We start from the raw sequence: 20,126 nt of genomic DNA, 5'->3' as shown, positions 1-20,126 counted from the left end.
AGACAAACCACCGCCACAACGACAACTACACAGTTGTCGCACAATGACCACAATTTCGCAGAGCAGCATGTAGGTACAGCGTACTGAAATATTACAGAACACGTAGTGTGGGTAGCGTTCTTTTCCATAATTCGCGCGGTGTAGCGCCAGTTTCTTTACTCAAGTAATCGAGCTGCCGCGACGCCAAGAGCCACTGACATCGCTCTCGAAAGACCACCGTCCGGTGCGAGGCCATCTTGTCTTGTTTCTTCGCACGACCCGCGTTGTAACGTACGTATACACAAATGAGACGACCGTACCGCATCAGAAGCATTGTCACTGAAGGGCTAGCAGTTGAAAGAATCCATGGCCCATCGTCATACTTGTGGTCAACGCATGAACAGAATGTGAACAGATGTTAACGCCAAACCACTCAACGAAGTCGACGCGACGAAGGCGACGGAATCTGAACTATGTTGCCGATGTTGCGCCCTCACACAGTAACTATTGAAAATAAAGAAATAAGAAGAGAAATTTCATCTGTGGCCGCTGTCGGAAGATAGCGCTACTTCAACCATATGTGTCCACCCGCTACAAAGGGCAAAGCCACAAATCATCATCATCATCATCATCAGCCGGAATGGTATGAACGGTTCACAATATGGTCGTTTTCGCACTAACTAATCAACTCTCTGTAATTCTATTGTTCATTATCATGCGGCTTTAGATTAACTGGTGCGCTTGGCTAAGCCATAGCTAACATTTAATAATGTCGGCGTATATTGTGACGCAGCCATGAAATCGTAAAGAGTTGAAGAAAAATGACGCATCTTTGTGCCACTATGGCCCACTGTAATTCAGTGACTATATAAGGGCCAGCGGTTCTTAGAGGGGTATGTGTAAACGTCTATACGTATGCGTCTGTAGTAAATTGTTTGTGTTGTAGGTTTTATACATGCGAATGAATTGTGTATGTATTGAATTGAATGTGTGTACTATGTGTCTGCCTAGTGAACATGTGCGTATCAACTTTCCGGTGTCCTTGAGTAATCCATGAATGGGCCCACCTCCCCGAAATGCCGTGTGCAGTATCGACGTACGCCGCCTCAGTCATAAACAACTTTTTTTTTAGTATTGTTTAATCCCTCTAGATGGCGCCAGCGACCACCTACTTCGCGGCCGAGGCGCTCTCATAGCTCCACCTACTTATATGAAGTTGAACATCTATCTATCGAAACTATGCTCTGCTGCGCCGGGATTGTTTTGATGCGACAGAATGTACATTTTGGAGGCACAAACGCGTGGATAACGTCGCCACACCGTGTGACGCTTCGACAAATAAAGACAGCAAGCGTAACGTACAGTCTCCGGGTGAGAGCCCCTTTGCAGTATCCGTCTCTTTTAAAGTGAACGCCGTCTCGCTGGCCGAGCGAAACGTACGAGTTCCGTCGTTCCGTTTCGCGAGGTTTTCATCACTACAGGTTTGTCTGCTTGATTTTATTGTCATAACGTTCGATATTAAGCTCAGCGGGACCGTTTTTTGTGACTGCCAGTGCCGCATACTCTTTATCAGTCGAGAATCGATGCGCTCGCTAGGCCTAAATCTATTGCTCGCTTCACTGGCTTGGCGTCAGCCATCTTGATTTTGACGGTTTCTCCATTGAAAAGGGAGGAACGGTTTCTCCATTTGAAGACGAACATTGGGGACATCGCCGTTTCTCCCTTAAAGGAGAGAGGGTCACTCCATTTTTTTTAAGAGTGTTCGTTCGGCGAAACTTAAGTTTTGCGAATACCACCACTAAACTTTTCGCTTACAACACTTTGGTACGTTCCAAAGTCGAATATGCATCACTAATCTGGAACCCGCATCAGGCATACCTCATTCATAAATTGGAATCACTACAAAATAAAGCTGCTCGATTTATCACCAAAAACTACGAACACCATGTATAACAGAAATTAAATCTTCAATTGATCTTGTTCCTCTGGAAAAACGTAGGCTGGTCACGCTTCTTTCATTTTTTCATAAAATTTATCACAACCCGTCATCACGCGCTGCTTTTCATATCGAACAAGCCCATCGCATATCCTCGCGACTTGCTCATCAGCTTAAAGTCGAGCCCATCTTCGCCCGTACCAGTCTTTTCTTTAACTCCCCGCTACTACTTGCCATCAGTTACTGGAATCAGCTTCCTGCTGACATTGCAGGTATTGCTAATCATAATGCATTCGTAAATAGTCTGAAATGTTACTTTAAAGCTTAAATTTTTGCATGTCAAACTTCCTTTTTTTCTTTGCTCTCTTCTTGACACATTGCACATTAAAATGCAATATGTAATTGTTTCTTTCTTAGTTGCATTTTGGTGTCACATGTATTTATTGCTCAAGAAGCATTTGTATATGTCTGAGGTATTTGGATTTACCGTTATTTTTAATATTTGCACATTTATTTAGTTCTGCTTGTTTGAAAAACTGTGTTAAGTCGTACTTTTGATTGTAGTGCCGCATGTATTGTTCGAGCATTTGTAAATGCCTGAGGTGTTTGAATTACAGCTATATTTAATATTTTCACATTATTTACTTGCATAGGACATTGATATTGCTGCCACGAAAGTATTGCTGTATTATCTTAGATATTTCTTTCCTGAGTTCGGTTTGTTTTGAAAATGTGTTGTGCTCTATTATTCGTAGTTCTGTCCCGCTTATGTAATGCCTTCGGGCCTTTAGGGTACTTGAATAAATAAATAAATAAATAAATAAATAAATAAATGTTTTCTGTTCTTTGAAAATAGTTTCTTTGTGATAGCTTTGTTTACTTTCATTTTGGTCCTTTTTTATAGTGTTGCTTACTCGATGTTTTTTTTTTTTCCTTTGGATTTGTATCATATCACTTTTTCACTGTTCTTGCTGTACACCTTCTTTTTTGTATTTTTAACCGAGGATCCCGTTTGCATTCATTGACTTTGGGACCCTCGTCTGCGTATTTGTTGTACCATTTATTGTAAGTTGAATTTGTAATGAACTGAAACTGAAAAATAAACTGAAACGTGTATATTCAGACGTCCGGAGGCGTGTTTTCAAGCCTCACAGCACGAGTGCTGCAGCCTTGACATTGAAGAACGTGCGCGGAGGACACCTCGTCGCGTGAATTGCCCTTTCCTTTTGGCGACAATCAGCGAGGCGTGGCCAAACGTACAAAGAAAACGCGCGCCACTGAAATGCGGCCGAGCTTGGTGGGAGACTCGATCGGGCGGCGAGGCACGGGCTGCCCGCGGGCGACTGCAAGCATCCGGGTTGTGAAAATGCACTGGCTTCCATCCAAGTTATGGGTCACGTTGCTCGACTGCTGACCCGAAGGTCGTGGGATCGAATCTCGGTCGCGGCGGCCGTATTTAGGCGGAGGCGAAAATGCTTGAGGCCCGTGTACCTTTAGATTTAGGTGCACGTCAAAGAACCCCAGGTGGTCGAAATTTCCGGAGCCCTCCACTACGGCGTCCCTCATAATCATGTGGTGGTTTTGGGACTTAAAACCCCAACAAGTATTATTAACTTGGGTTCCGATCGCGCATTCCGGTTGCACTGCAAGTGCGCGATGTGAAAGGAATAATAATAATAATAATAATAATAATAATAATAATAATAATAATAATAATAATAATAATAATAATAAATGTATGAAGTGTTGTTGGGGCTAATGCCGTGACTCGTACACCAATCAGCGAAGCTTGCAATATGACTGCCCATATCACATTGAGACGGACTTCCATATAGAGTGGTCCACATGCGCCCAGCTGTAGATACTCTCGAGGAGTAGCTGCACATCATGTTTCCATAGTTCATCTCGTATATATTTCATCATTATGAGCCTATTTTATGTTCACTGCAGGACGAAGGCCTCTTTCCACGGCCTACCCTATCTTGTGCCAGCCGATTGCATTTTAGGACTCGAAATTTCTCCACTCCATCTAACTATCTTCCGTCCTGCGTTTTCCGTACGTTGACAGTAAAACAATATTTTGATTTTGTAGAAAATATCCCACTAGTCCTAGTTCGATATTGCGTTGTGTAATGCTTCGTATATTGAAGTCCTCTCCACAGGAGAGAGGGAGCATGCACTCCTTTCTGGACTGCTGCACGGGAGTACAAAGGCTGACGCCGCAGCCTCGGCAGCGCATTATTGGGGTGTCACGTGTATTCACAACAGTCCAGAGGGCAATACAGCGGAAAGCTGCAAAATAGCCAATAACTGCTCACTTCCTTGATGGTACTTAAAACCGCAAGAAACACAAGAAAGAAGAACCAGACAGGAGGAGGGATCACTTTAAGCCAAAGATTTATTTTCAGGAACCCGCCAGGATCGTACACCTAAAGGCACACCGAAACGGATGCGTGCGCAACTAATCTAAGAAACGAAAACAACACACACACACACACACACACACACACACACACACACACACACACACACACACACACACACACACACACACACACACACACACACACACACACACACACACACACACACACACACACACACACACACACACACACACACACACACACACACACACACACACACACACACACATGCACACACAAACACGCACGCGCGCGCGCACACACACACACACACACACACACACACACACACACACACACACACACACGTCTTTGGCGCATGAGGGTCACGGATCCTTACAAACTCGGCCAAGTATCTGTTCCTCTAAAGCTCATTTTCTCGATTTTATCATGCCCTATCACAGGCTCATCTGCTCAAGAGTACTGGACCAGACTTCAAGAAGACCACTTTGTTACGAGGTTATTGTACACGCGCATCATCTGTTCCTGTCCCATTGCAGAGTAGCAAGCTAAGGCCGACCTCTCTGCCTTCTAATAAATTCGTCTTCTCTCTCTCTTTACGAGCGCCAACTCCAACAAAAAATAACCGCGAGGTGATAAAGACTTCAAGTGTACAAGCATGCGTTCGTTCCTATACATGCTTGACTGTTGTTTTTGTCCATTATTTGATCACGTAGCCCTTGGAAGTGGTGATAACCTCTTAGAAATGAAAGCATGATCCGCATGGCTTTAGTGTGGGGACTCCTGACTACTTTCAACCGCGCGTGCGTTTATTTACAACGCGCGCATTTCTTGCATGTCGACTCGATCGAAATGCGGCCGTACGTGATCGACGAACCTGCGACCTCCACTTCAAAGGACAACGCCATGGCCGCTGAACGTGTATGTATGTACTACGCCGACGGTTAAAAAGTGGGTGTACCCTTGGCGACTGTTCAACCGCCGCATGCGTAAATGACTGTATATATGCGACGAACTCTATTGCTACTACATCTATTTATTTTTATAGGTATACACAGATACTTATGTGTAACAGTATGTGTAGTAGTTCAAGCACACTGAAGACCATGGAGCAGGTGTTTGTGGAATCGCAAATGTTGGTTTATAGTCAGGGGGGTAGCCAGGATCTTATTTCCGGATCAATATGCGTAGGCACGTGCGTGTTTTTGTATGTGTGCGTGTATGTGCACATACAAACTGGATTTTTTTTTTTTTTTTTTGCGGGGGTAGTTGAAGATGAGTCTGTGATAGGGCATAATAAAAATCGAGAAAATGAGCTTTAGAGGAGCAGATACTTAATTGGGCGAGTTTGTAAGGATCCGTGACCCTCGCGCGCCAAAGAACTTTTTTGTGTGTTTGGTTTTTATCTTTGAGGCTATAGTTGTTTTTGTTCTATAGTTGATTAGTTCTTGCGCACGCATCCGTTTCGGTGTCCCTTGCGTACGATAAAACCTGGCGGGTTTCTGAAAATAAGCTTTAGCTTAAAGTGAGCGCTCTTCCTGTCTGGTTCTTGTGCTTCTTGCGCTCCTAAACGTTTGCCTAGCGGAATATGAGAGTGAGACCACGTCATAATAGACAACGTTAAAGCGCCCGTGACCACGAAAACGCTCGGATAATTTCGACCTCTTACCCAGGCCATATCTTGCTCAGCGAGCACTGTCTGTTCGATACGACCGTGTCAGGCCGTCTCGCGATAATCACTCCGTCCTTGACAGCAGAAAAATAAGACGAACTGTGGAACTCAATTCTAGCACCGGGTATAATTAATTAAGGCACGAAAGAGGACGATGCTTTCTGCGAACTACCAGCGCCTGATCACTTTCGCCACACCACCTACCGCTACCTACCGAGTCTTTTGCCCCATGAAAGGTGTAAGGTGTCAGCTGATACGCGAAGAAGCGCCGAGTACGGAAGGAGGAAACAAGAGCGGACGTGCGAGTGAGTAACGCTCACAGTGAGGAGAAAATCTCTACTCACGCCACGGCCATGTCCGGTGAGCAACAACGGCGGGATGCCTCGAACGGTCACACGAACACGCCGCCGGATTCAGCGACGCGCACACGGACAAATGCAGCGCGTACACAGACCGCGATCGCGCTAATCAACTCCTTACAAATTTTCCGCCACCAGGCAACCAGAGGCATCGGCTGCTTCCGCAATCTCGAGGCTCAAAGCGAAACAAGAAAAACATGAAGAACGCAAATCTCTACACCCAATGTTACTGGCACAAACTCGTACTGCCGCTTAATGCTACCAAAATTAATTATTGCATAGGCGCTGTAAAATACCACTAAAACATAACATAGACAAACATAAACTTAGAAAAATAGTCATCTTAAATGTTGTAATTGTAAAAATGGTACGTAAAAATGACCAACTTAAGCCAAGTCAAGCGCATGTCAAAGCTATCTGTGCGAACAACGTGGTTTCGCGCGTCGCAATTCATATTCGTGCGAAAGTGCATCCCGCGCATTGGTGTATCGTGTGGAGAAACTGACGACATGCCGCAGCCTTCGATCCACCTTCTGCTGTCAAATTTTATGTGTAACTGACCCGTCAGAATCGCAGCAGTCATGGAAGCGAGTGTCGAGACGACGCCAGCCGCAGCTCCCGAGAGCAAAGATGCCGCTTCTCCCGAGGAGGTTGCTTGTCACTCGGAGTCTCGCAAAGACGGGACGCCTCAACCAGCCAAGTTCGACAGCGGCATGGCTCGGATAAAGCCAGAGTAATAACTACATCACCTGCTAATTTATTCGTGTTCGTGGAAGTTGCCTTCGGTACCTTCAGTGCTGGGGATCCTTGTCTGGACACTGCAGATAGCTTCAAATGCCTGTGTCTGTGGACGCATGTCTTTCGTATTAGCAGCGCCGTAGGCGTTTCGCGCCAGTTCCCTGGCTCTGTTCAAGGTCCTGTTCTCCAATGTGGACACATTTGTGCAGCTTGTACAGCTCTCGGATGATGTGTTGCGGCGCCCAAACGTGCGCTTCCTATCATAACGTCAATTTTACGAATTTTGCCTGGTAAACTGGTGAGCTTTCTCGGAGTGGCTCTGTTATTGGATTTCTGTCTTTAGCTATTACAATTATTTTTATTTTTAGGGCAATTATTTATTTTATTATTTATTACATACCTGTGGGCAATTACAGCAGGGGGATTACAGTCGGAAAAAAACAAAGTGATCACACACACACAGCGCGGCAAAACACATCGTTGTCTAAATTGTTCACAATGTCAGGCGATAGAGCATTCCATTCTCTTATGGCTCGTGAAACAAAAAGAATACCTGAAGACGTCACCTCTGAAGGAAACTCGCGGACCTTCAGTGCATGGTCGCGTCTCGACGGCACACAACTGATGTATCTTGCTCGCTCAATGCCGCTTTTGGAAGGGCGTGAAAAAACTTCAATCTAAGGTTTTTCCACCGGTCTTGTAGTGCCTGCCACAATAATTTACGTTTGCTTTCCGTCATGCTTAATAATTGTTGAGTACAAATAGGGTTGCCACCTTACCACTAGAAAGAAACTGGCTCTTCAGGGAGGGGAGCTTAATTACACAGGCGGTTGAATTTATGCTGAAAAAAAGAAAGACGCCATGTTCAGTCTTTGACATTCAGTGACATATATTGTAACATTGCTTGCCTAGTCAGCTGTCACCATAATGCACATGTACAAAAAAGGTAAGCAGAGCTCACCAACTATTTGTTTGATAAAAATAAATGCCGTCCACATACATGCTGTCCGTTTGGGACGTAAAGGCCCAGCTATTATTATCAACACACGTCGGCCAAGAGCCAGCTCTCGTTCTCAGGTTGAGATCTCCAATCTTTTTGAACAGACATTGGCATAATTTCTGCTGCTTCAAATGCGGAGAATTGACGCTCATGATGCAAGCACTGATGCTGATTTTTGCTCTAGTTAAATGATTGGTATAACTCCGAGTTTTTATGGGCACAAGATAAAAAATTGGTTGAAAATTTCGTGAGAGTTTTGGTGACTAACGAAAAATATTTAGTATCTTCGAGATTGCTGTATTTACGCTTATAAAATTTAAAAAAAACATATATATATATATAGCAATACGGTGGCCAGAAAGCCGGCCAGTAATGACCAGTCTTAGGTACGGATCGGCAACCGGCCTGCTATCTAAAACTCCGGCAGGGCCAGTCTAACACCGGTCAACCCTAAGCGCAAAACTTGCCGCCTTGTTTTGAACCTTTTTAAAGTGCTCCGTGAGAACAGCTGTGTGTGGGTCCCAACAGACGCGAGCGTAATCAAGAATACTGCGAACATAAGCAAAATACAGCTGCTCTTTCAATTTTCCCGGTAACTGACTGAAATTACGACAAAACAAAGTCAGCGAACCTATTGCCTTATTCTTAATGTGCAATATGTGTCTATTCCATCTTAAATCAGACATTATAAAAATACCTAAATATTCTTCAGCTTTCTTTAAGGTCATATTATTCAGTGCATATACTGGGGCGATGCAGGTATGTAATAAATAATAAAATAAAAAAGTAATTGTCCTTACTTCCTATGCCTAGAGACACCCAATAACAGAGCCACTCCAAGAAAGCTTTGCTCACTGGTTTGCCAGTCAAGGTTACTTTTGTGAAATTGATGTTAAGATAGGAAGCAAATCATAGCAACCAGGCTATCGAGCCAGTAACTGTACATAAAGCCGTGTGTTATTAGAGAACATTAGTTGGTCCATAAACTTCTTACCGTTTACTTTTTTGTGGGTTACCGGAGCCGTTCACAGCAGTGGCCGAGGTGAAAGCGAGATATTGTGGAGTTTTGTCCCACTACAGTACCATTGTGAAAATTTTCAGTCACGTTAATGTTCTCGTAAAACAAATTAATGAAAGTATCGTGAAGTAATGGTTATCTAACTGGCAGCACTTTACACCAGCTCTTAAGTAAAATGCTTCAGTCACTGCAATAATGTGCGTCTCTAGTTCGGTACCGCATCATCAGGTGTATCTAACAGTGCTGCCTACCACGTATACTTCTCCAGTAGCGGGTAAAAACAGAAACTGTAGGAAGTCTACGGACAAACTAAAATTCTCTGTTAGAGACTTTTAGAACTGGCCACACAAGCTTTGCGTTGCTTGGATGCACGTGCTATTTGCTAAAGATAATATGCATACCCAAAAGGTGAGAGCATGATGCATTTGCAGTGGCTACAAACACGAGGGATCACATACACAAAGGTACCCTATCCTAGAAATAGTTGTTCCCGTCCTCTTATGCCTGTTGAGCCATCCATCAGTAAAATGTCAGTTTCATCTTGTAGTGGTCACAAATGTTATGGCTGCTGTGCCGGGTTCAGAATGAGTGTATAGTATATATGTTCCAAGCTCTCTCTGCAAGTTATTTTTCAGCATGGAAGTGTAGGACGAGGTAAATGACTGAAATGGGACCAAAATCTGTACAGTAGACCTACACCTGCTTGAAAGTAAATTTCCCGTCGTCTGGTGGTGCAGATTCCTAAAGCAGAGCCAACCGCGGCATGTGGAGGCAGCGTTTGTTGCCCCTTCTGACCGCACGAGTGCGCCAACGGACGGGGAGCAGCCACCGCGCAAGAAGCTGCGTGGCCAAAACCACAGCCGACCACACCACCGGCCACAGCCGCAGTCGGCCAAGCTCTGTTTCCGGCACCTGGCCAAAGAGGGCTCCTGCCCGCACGGGGAGCAGTGCCGATACAGCCACGACCTTCAGGTGGGGGCATCCAGTGCAAGTCGGGCACTTCTCTTCACAGAGCTGTAATTCCTTGGTAGAGTTGGAAGAACAAATGGGTGAAATAACCACTCTGACACTTGAAGACTATCAGGAGGCGAGCTCTCTGTATTTTTTGCCGAAATCTAATCTGTGCCACAAGTATTGTGTTTTCGTCACACAAAGCTCCAGCTACCCTGGGTCGCCAAACTTCAAATCTTCTCTACTTTCTTGTAGGGAAAAAAAAAAAAAAGATGCACTTTGTGATGAGGATTGTCAACAAATGCACCTTCCTGCCTTAGCATAGTGGGCTAAGCTGTGTACATTAATCACTAAGTAAGGCTACACATTCCAGAGTGCCAAAGCTGGTTCGCTTATTGGTGTACTTCTGCACGTTGCCTAACCCAACTTCTTGGAAGCCCACGCGTCTAGCTTTCTATCTGGCTCACAGCATGTAGGCATGCCATAACTTGAGGGGCCAGGCACATTCCGGCAGCCTCACAGCAGCACATACATTTTAACTGCTTGTCGTCCTTCCATGCATCTCATGTGGCGGGATCACGCTCGCAGTAAAAAGCTCAATACAAGGCTAGCAATGCTCAAAACCTGCTTAAAATAAAGGAACAAGGGCTAAAACAATATAATTAACACAAATAAACAACAAGTATTTGCAATAATTAGCTAAGTATCGCTAAACACATTTCGAACACCTGCGGCTGACTACAGGGCCACGCAAGAGAGGGCGCCACCACCTCTACACCCCTGTGATGCACGTTCTTTTTCTTTTTACGACAGCTCTCTATGACTGAGCGTTGGAGAGCTTTATCAATGACAAAGGCGTTGCTTTCAACACACACAAAAAGACTTTTAATGAACCAAGCGGAAAAAAAAAAGCTACATAACTCTAAACACTGAACAAAAGGTTCACTGCACACGGTAAAACACTCTTAACAACAAACCAAACACGCAAGTTCAAGGATTTAAACTAAGCGCTAGAGTTCAGGCGCGGATGGACAACGGAGTAGGGAAGAATTCGAGTTCGGTCTCACCAACCAGTGGAGGCTTGACTGGTTGAGTTGGCGGGTCTGGCTGGCGTTGACCAGGGAACAGTGGCTGCTGGGCGATGCACTGAGACGCCAGGGCAACCTGGCCAGGCAGCTGGACGCACAGCTCGGGCCCGTAGCCCAGCTGCTGCTGCTACGTTGCCTGCCGGCACCCGAGTCCGCAGGCCTTGGGCAGGAGTTTGCGCACCTTGGCTATGGTCTCGCACGGGAACTCGATGGCAGGAGGCCGTGGCCGGTTGAAGTCTTGGTGGCTCGGGTCCGCAACCCGACGGCCCGTCTCCAGCACCCGGTCCGGTGACAACCTTCTCCTTGCCTCGTTCCTATCTAGTTGACATGCTTCATTGTATACCTTGTGTAGAGCATCTTGCGGGTAATTTCTTTCAACTAATGTTTCCTTTAGGTTCCTTAAGTGGTGAATGTAGTCGGTGGCATCGCTAAAGATCCTTCTTATACGCCTCACCTGTCCGACAAATGTCCCTTGTTTGCAGTGTCGTGGGTGATCACTAGGGTAATCTAGGTATTGTTGGCTGTCTGTTGGTTTTCTATAAAGTGTCATCTGTAATTTTTCTCTTTCAATAGAACCTGTCATGTCTAGGAACTTAATTTCAATAGAAGAATGGTGCATCGTAAATTTAACAGTACGGTCAGACTTGTTAAAATGGTCAATGAATGTGTTTAGTGCGCTTATGCCATGTTCCCATATAATAAATATGTCGTTTATGTGCAGAGATAGGAACAAAGCCTTAGCAAAGATTATTTCAAAAGCTCTCATTCTAATCATCCCATAAGAAAGTTGGCTTACGTTGGTGCAAAAGGGGTTCCCATACCAGTACCGAAAATTTGTAGGTAGCAGGTCAAATCAAAGTTGAAATATTATTAAGTGTGGGGACTAATTTTAGCAACGAGAGGTAAAATTCGTCGTTATGTGTTTGCTTGCTTTCCATGGGTGACTTTGAGACCGCTTCAATCCCTTCAGTGACAGGTATACAGTGAAACCTCGGTGATACGATCACAGCTCATACGAATTTTGGGGTGATACGAATTTTTCGTTGGTCCCGGCCAAGGCCCATTGGCCTGCAGTGTAATGGAGTACGGTTGTTGCGAATCGATTTTCACTCAGCGACGTTTGATACGAACGTACACTACTGCCCAGGTACGAAGAGGTGCTGTCCGCGCTGTCGCGGAACACGTGCTAAGCATGCCCGAGCGCGGGAACGCAAGCGTGGGCATGTGCGCTGCACCACCAAATCGTCAGGATCGCGGTGTAAGAAAAACACTTTACTTACGGTCTGAATAAGCCTTCACAAACACGTCACGGCCTCAGAGATTGTGTGCGTGAATCTTTGAGGCTCTTATGTATCTCCGTATGCCTTTGCGTTTGGATTACAGAGGACATTCGCGCCGTGCTTCTTTTTTTCTAATGCATCGAAGCGGGCTGCTGTCACTGTACTGTGTTTACACGTGCCTGCCTCGTGCATCAGACATCCTGTGAAAGGTGGACGGGGACCGAAAGAAGATGAGGACGGTCTTGGCGAAAGAGTCAGGCCTCACAATGTCAACATGCACGACCGTTGAGCTCGCACTTGTGTGGGCACGGCCGTAAATCTCCCAAAAGACATCCCCAACGCCTCCGCGATAACAAAATCATAACACAGGACCGCCGTTCTGCAATTTTGTGGCCTTGATCGATCGCGTCAAAACGCTTCTTTCGTTACTTTCACTTCAGTACTCCGGTGTCATGCAAAAAAGCATACTAAAATTTGGAAGGGGCTACAGCCGTCGCGGGTCACAATGCACCTGGTTCAATAATTAAATACGCGCGTACGGGCCATATATTCGTGAGTGCTGGTATGATTGTCGACATCCAAAAACTTAACTGACAATCATTCAGGGTTCTTCCTGACGTTGCTGCGGCCCTGAAAAACAAGAAATGAAAATGTACACCAGCTTTCTTTTGTCGCATGCTACCGTATTTACTTGAATCTAGGCCGGCCCTGATTCTAAGCCGACCCCCGAAATTCGCAAGGCCAAAAAAAAAATGAAAACTTAATCATTGTACTCGAATCTATACTCGAATCTAAGCCGACCCCCCACTTTCGCACATCGTTTTTTCGAAAAAAGCATTGGCTTAGATTCGAATAAATACAGTAATTTTCCATGCTTTCTTGTGATACGAATTTCGGATGATACGAATAAATTTGGTGGTCCTGTGAGATTCGTATCACCGAGGTTTCACTGTATTTGTATACAAGGAGCAGACATCTAAGGTTACCAAATGGCGTGATCCAAGAGTGGAGTGTTTGTGTTTATTTAATGGAATCTATAATTTGAAGGAAGTGAGATGCATCTTAAGTGCACAAAAGACATTTATGTGACAATTCCTCTGCCCAGACAATTACACGCTGTGGCACTGCAGTGATGTACAATCTGCTAGCTTCTTGACCAAAATTGATACAAGAAGCGAATGGTGAAAGGCCAAGTGAACCTGCAGGCTGGTTACGGTATTGCACAGATATGGCTGGGATGTTCTTATGCGAAATCATAATTGCATGATGAAGCACCTTTAGTGGCATGATTCCACAACACATAGCCTTGTCATCTTTTTCAGGACATTCTAGTTTAGCATAATAGAAAAACTGTCTCAACAGTCTGTCCCTTAGGAGGGGCTGCATGTGTAATGTACATTCTTTTGAGGAGGTGCACATTGATATCGGTAAAGGACCCCCCACCACACTGCACTCACTTCCACATTATAATGAAAAGTCCTGTAATCGTTTTCTGATAATGCTATAGTCAGTCCCATCACTTCATATTGATAGAAGTGTGCTAATACTGAAACTACTGAAAGGGTTTGATGCCGCACTGATGAAGTCCTCATTACAGCAGAAGCCCAGAAGTAATGCACGTCCACTGCACAGTGGTACTCATTGCAATTTAAACTAACATGTAGATGCTGCCGTTGCAGCTGGGTTTGGCTACTCTCCAACACAGCACAGGAGCCTTTCCGAGGCAGATCATAAACAGATGTGGGTTTATTAAATCAGGATGCGGTCACTGTGAGCCAACCGCAAGACAGATCCAATACATGTGCCTACAGCGCTGTCAAGTACCACACGAAGGTGTCGACCAATCACGCAAACGAGGAGTCATGTGCTATGGCTGCACGTACCCAACTCGCTGGCGTCCTGTAATCATATCATGTGACAAACGAGCGCCAGACCGAAGAGAGCTCGTGTGAAGGAGGGGACCCGAGGGCTGTCACGGGCGACCAACGAAGTTGGGTGCAACTTGACGACGTATATTAGTATCTCGATGCCGGAAGGGAAAGTGTAGTTTGCGGGGGAAACAAAGCTAGCCAATTTTTGAAAAAAAAAAAAACAGTGCAAAAATGAAAACAAAGACAAGAACGAAAGGTGCACAACTGAAAGCTGTGTGTCTTCCCTTTTTTTTGTCTTTGTTTTCTTTGTGTGCTGTGTTTTTTTTTTTCCAAGAATGAACAAGCACCTGCTAGTCCAACTTGCGTTTTTGTTATAAGAAAAGGCTAGCCATGGCCACCATGCTGCTGCTTGGTTGTGGTTCTCGACAATCGAGCTGCTTGGGGCCAGCACAACGTGGTAGCTGGGGGGGATAAGGCACAAAGGGAAGGCACTCTCGATTCCCACAAGGTTAAGAAAGTACATTGTTCTTGCTACGTACTTTCACTATGAAACAGAAGTTTTAGACGTGGCGAAAATGTGTTTTACGTGTAATGCAGGCATTCCTGTCGGCAAAGCCCGCCGACCTTGGAGACAAGTGCCCTCTGGTGGAAGCGCACGGCGGCTGCCGCTACGGGGCCGTCTGCCGCTTTGCCGAAGCACATCCAGGAGGCGCCACTGCGGCACCCCACTCGGTTGATGGCATTTCTGGTACTCCGGGAGAGTGCAATGCCTTGAGCAAGGAACTCCAGCAGGCACTCAGGAAGAGGCACTTTGACTTTGGACCGTCCGAAAAGGTGTCACCACAACTGTCAATGGCGTGCTTGCTTCCCATAGGGAGTCCACATTTGTAATAACTTCTTGTCTGTCGCACTTTCCGTGGTATACTGTGGCACTCCTGATGGTACACACCAACTTGAATGTTCAGAAAGGTGTTGCCGACACTTATCTGGACACAATAGGAAGTTGCCTCTTTGCACACAGGGCAGTCACATAACAGTGCTCTGCCTGTACTGTAGTAGCTAGCCAGAGCCACACTGTGGACCTTGGGGAAGCCCAAGAGGGCTCTGTGTTTTAATTAACTTGAAGGAATCACATATTTTTCTTTTAATAAAGTGTTGGTCTTGTAGAGTTGAACCTCAATATGACAAGCTTTAATACAATTATAACCTTTATATAACGAAGCACAACCTTTTATAGCTTTATGTCCGTGGAACACCACATATTTTTAAGCTCGGTGTGACAAACCATGTTTATCCACTATTTGAATACAACTGAATCCCGCCACCAATATGTTTATCTATTGCCAGTTATCACCAATTTATACAGCCAAATCCCACCACCAGTTGTTTTTTCTTTCCTGCTTTCCAACTCACCCGCTCTGTGCAAGGAAGGTGGAAACAGGGTGGAAAAACATTCAGCTTTTGAACCAAACTGAGATGGCAGCACTCATTGGCAGGAAAGACGAGGCACACGTCCGTGAATTACGGTTCCTGTGCATTTTTGGGCTCCCTTCTCATTGTCCATGCTGATTAAATTATGTTTACGGGCACAATGCAGTTTCAGCTTAATTGTTTTGAGACAGTATAGATACAAGGTGATGTAGACGAAGGCGATGAAGTTTTCAAAAAGGGCGGTTGCCCCTTTTCTTCTGCAATTTTTTTCGATCCTCCCTGTACGTGCCATGCATTTTGTCGAGCAATTCACGCAATGCTTAGTGAACATGTGCCTTAAAACGGTGGGACTTCTTCAGCCTGATTCTTTGGTTATGCTCGGTAGTGATTGTCAGAATTCTGACCTGCAACTTGATTCTTCTCCTGAAAATTTTACCCCATGTAATGACCCCAAGTCTCAGTCAATTCTTCGAAAAAGAAAATTTCAATCATTGTGCGAGAAACAGTGTGTCTACCGACCGGGAAAACGGGGAATTCTCAGGGATTTTTGATAGTCTGGAAATACTCAGGGAAAACTCAGCGAAATTGTGCTGTCATCAGGGAAAATCCACAGTAACTTTATTGAAAGGCAATGAAACTCACGGTAACGCTGGCTTGAGATTTTGTCAACGCATTTTTTCAAATCGAACGGCCGCTGCAGCTGCGGGGAAAGGCCACACCTCGATGCTGTCCTCGCCTTCAGAGCTGTAAAGTGGGAAAGAATCCGGCTAATGCGTGGCATGCGGGAACTATGAACCACGGCACATCTTATCGTGCCATGTTGTCAGGGTGTTTTGTACTACGTCATGTAGTTTTGTATTTTTTGTTGCGCGTGCTGTGCGTTAGCGCTCGATGTGGTGTTTTTGTTATCGCCGCGTGTCACTTCTTAACAAGCATGATTAGTTGTAGACACGGTAGCAGTAGATGTAACGAGCTTGAGTTATCTTGCAAGCCATCCCGATCGGCGAGAAAAAAGACGACGACACTTGTTGGCGGTTATCAGAGAGCTCACTCGCTCTGATCCCGAATACCTACGAGAGTTAAGTTCTTCCTCTAGGAATTTCGAACCTGCTATTGTTAAGTGCCGCGTGCTTCCACTGGCAATCATTATTCAGTGAAATGTATGTCCCCCTACCTCCCCTCCACCAGTTTTTCTTTTTCTTTTCTTTCCCCTTCCTTCTGACTCACCCAGTTCGTCACGGCGGCCTCTCATCCCCTCCCCCACCCCCACTCGGGCAGTTGCCCTCCCCTTCTCCCTTGTGGTGGAGAGGGCACGATACATATACACACGATGGCTAAGGAAACCAGTTCCAGCCTTGAAGAAGACAAGTCCACTTGTCGAAACGTCGGCTCGCGCACCCACCCCCCTGTTTACGGATTTTTTCATAGTCTTCATGTGATGCATTTCATTGAAGAAGTGTAGATAGCTGGGCCAGTTGGTATGGATCCGTGGAAGTAAGCAGCGCAGAAAGCAGGACGACGCACGCAGGGAGGAATGTTTTACTTCTGATTAAAGAAGCTTAGTGGTACCGCCGCGTAAAGAATAAAAATGTTGATGCAAGGTTGGGTTGCACTGTAAAGCATGCCCATAGCTACATATCTTGCTGCTCCGGCGTTGTTTATTCAATACCTCTATCATGTAACCGCGTTTACGTGGGGCAGACGGGGCGGTGCCTTATTGTGCGATTATGGGAGCATTACAATTCCTTGAAAGGCCCAGCAAGCTCACATTTATCACTGCATTGCCGCCAGTGTGGGTGTACTCCTGTTTTTGCTCCTACATCCATTTTGTACAAACACAGAAGCCAGAAAGCACGTGAACTTGTTGAGGCCGCACACATCTCCAAACTGTCGCAAGCATGTGTCAGTCAGGCGTCGGTGACACTACATGACAAGGAAATTTCATATCTTGGAATAACATGAGACATGTGCCATGTGTGTGCATAGGTTTTTGAGCGAGGGAAGAGGAAGGAGAGAAAAAAAAGGGGGGGGGTCTGAAAAATTTTCTTTGCGCATGCAACGTTCGGCAGTGTGATGTATACTATATGTTTCACTTTTGACTAACAAAGCTTAGTTGAAAGTACAGTGCTTGTTCGCTTGTTCTTGTCATTCCGTCCTGTGTGCGTCGTCTTGCTTTTCATGCTGCTTACTTCCATGGATGCATTTCATTCTTTGAGCACAAGACAGGTACTGTGTATGTTAGCTGATCAAGGCCTTGTTACGAAGGAACAAGTTGCAAATATTATTTGACCTGTGCGTGTGCAGATCCTGAAGGAAATATCGTGTGGAGCTGCTATTAATGGAGTGACCAACAGCCAGACATTGAACGAATGCATCGATGATGTGGGACCTGAAGAGCCCAAGAAGGTAAGTCGAGCGCCCATTTTCATGCGTCCAAACCAAGACACGACAAGGAGGAGGTTAGGTGTGGCTTATGAAATACACTCAAACCTCATTATAACAAAGTCGCATCTGACTCAAAAATAAGTTCGTTATATCCAAAAATTCGTTATAAACGTATATTTGCAACACTGTATCTATTACAAGACTATTCTTCATTTACTTTGTTATAACAGATAATTCGTTACATCTGTTTTCGTTATATCGAGGTTTCAGTGTATTACAGCCTAACCTACTCACAGTTGAAGCTTGATACAGCTCACACCGTTTATAACCTTACCGCTTACAGTGCAGGACTGGCTATAATGCGGTTTTTTAGACGCCCGTTTACCCTCCATAGAGCTCCGTGCTATGCATACCACTTGTTGTGCCGTCCCCCATGATGAAAGACCGGTTATAATGCGGTTGCCGGAAAATTCTGAGAGAAGCAAGGAAACAAGCGCGCTTCTCAGCGTAGGTGCGCCGGCCGGGGAGAGTGCAACGAAGGCGTTATGAAGGAGGAGGGGACAAACGAGGAGCGGGGCAACAGCATGGTGTGGGAGGGGGAGCGATTGCCTAGGCGACGGAGTGAGCCTTTGCCCCCTTTGCTCTGGCCACTTGTCTTGCACGTGCTTTGCTCCGAACGGGCACCCACATCCACAGCAAGTGCGTGTGCCAGGAAAACAGTTGCGTCATCGTAGAGCGCAGCTATCGCGCGTGCAACATTGATTCCCCCACAAATGACAATGCTTTAAAACACGATTGAGCTTTCACCTTTGCCACCAGCAGGCGGACTTACAAGCTTGGCTGACTTTTGTAGTACAGTTGCCACTGCTGTCCTCCTGACCGTGACCCAGAACTAATTTTCACACGTGCTGCCCTTCGTTTAGCTCCTGAGTACGATCTCTTCTACGCTCGATCTCCGTGTTGTCTTGGCCAAGCTTCCCGCGGTGACGCGCCAAGTTGCAACCCGCACGCTAGGCCTAATGAGCGCTAGTTGCCTCATCAGCAGCAACCACATGCGCGGATGATCAAAGTTGACAGTTTGCTGCGAAGTCAACTAAACTTTTAACAGTTGTTGGATTTAGAAGGGGTGACTTGCATCTTCAACGAAAACAAGGGCATGCGTGTGCAACACTCGAGTGTAGTGGTTTGTGGTCGTCACTGTTTTCGACGTTGCACATGCGCCTGGAAAATCGAAAGCACACGGAATTTCAGTTGCTGTTCGATGTATGGTTACTGTGCAGTGTGGTACCGCAGTGAAGTCTGCAAAAACAAGAAAGTTCCATAAGTTAGTCGGCGACTTTCTGCAGCAGCGAACTTTGTTTTGCTTTTTTCCTGTTTTCATTATGTCTGCACCGCAGGTCCACGGACGTACTAACCTTTAAACACTGTTTGCAAATTTAAGCGCATGCAGATTTACACCCAAGTCTCAACCCTCAATTGTCAGAATCTCGTAACTGCCTGTTGGTCATGTTTTACACACATGCAGCCTTTGAAAAATGTGGTTTTGGTTATGGCGAGGATATTTGCGACTCTGGTGACTTAAGTTATAAGATGTATAATGCTGTACAACGGAGTGCATTGGGTGAATGGGTAAGACTCAGGGCAACCTTCCAGTTATATGAAATAAGACAATAAAATAAATCTATGCACATAACCCGAGATGAATGAAAGAGGGAACTGTTAGACAAGGAATCATAATTTGGAAATGAGATTACTTGTCATTATCATCTGAGGAGGAACTTTTGTTGAGCAGTATTCTTGGTGATCACTTAGCGAAAATACCGCAAAAACCGGAATATAGGTCGACCCGATGACTTCAAACTACTAAAAATCGAAAAAAAAAAAAGAAATGCATGGAATGGCCAAAGTATCAGAAGGCGCCTTTACTGTGAAACAAGCACTATTCGAAATGGTGCCCAGTGAAAATGCCCCGTGTTATTTACACGTGTGTTTACACGCAAGTTCCACTTGGCAGCGAGCCAAAAGATAGGC

The 20,126-nt window shown here is 45.4% G+C and overlaps 2 protein-coding genes across 2 annotated transcripts in view; one reads left to right on the top strand and one right to left on the bottom strand.

The window, feature by feature from the left end:
- LOC119386509 (putative glycerol kinase 5) overlaps positions 1-6,499 on the bottom strand; it is a 177,157-nt gene extending 170,658 nt beyond the window's left edge. The window contains exon 1 of the mRNA XM_037653776.2: positions 6,319-6,499. Within this exon, the coding sequence (XP_037509704.1) occupies positions 6,319-6,329 (11 nt within the window). The 5' untranslated portion in view covers positions 6,330-6,499. The remainder of the gene's footprint in view (positions 1-6,318) is intronic.
- A 255-nt stretch (positions 6,500-6,754) lies between these two features.
- The window catches only part of LOC119386506 (tRNA-dihydrouridine(47) synthase [NAD(P)(+)]-like), a 120,754-nt gene continuing 107,382 nt past the window's right edge, over positions 6,755-20,126 (top strand). Inside the window, exons 1-4 of the mRNA XM_037653774.2 lie at positions 6,755-7,066; positions 9,827-10,061; positions 14,877-15,113; positions 18,015-18,116. Of these exons, the coding sequence (XP_037509702.1) occupies positions 6,915-7,066; positions 9,827-10,061; positions 14,877-15,113; positions 18,015-18,116 (726 nt within the window). The 5' untranslated portion in view covers positions 6,755-6,914. The remainder of the gene's footprint in view (positions 7,067-9,826; positions 10,062-14,876; positions 15,114-18,014; positions 18,117-20,126) is intronic.

Source organism: Rhipicephalus sanguineus, chromosome 3 (assembly GCF_013339695.2).
Source record: "Rhipicephalus sanguineus isolate Rsan-2018 chromosome 3, BIME_Rsan_1.4, whole genome shotgun sequence".
NCBI classification, from domain to species: Eukaryota; Metazoa; Arthropoda; class Arachnida; order Ixodida; family Ixodidae; genus Rhipicephalus; species Rhipicephalus sanguineus.
Note: the sequence above shows the minus strand (reverse complement) of the source record. Positions and strands in the feature narration are given on the sequence as shown.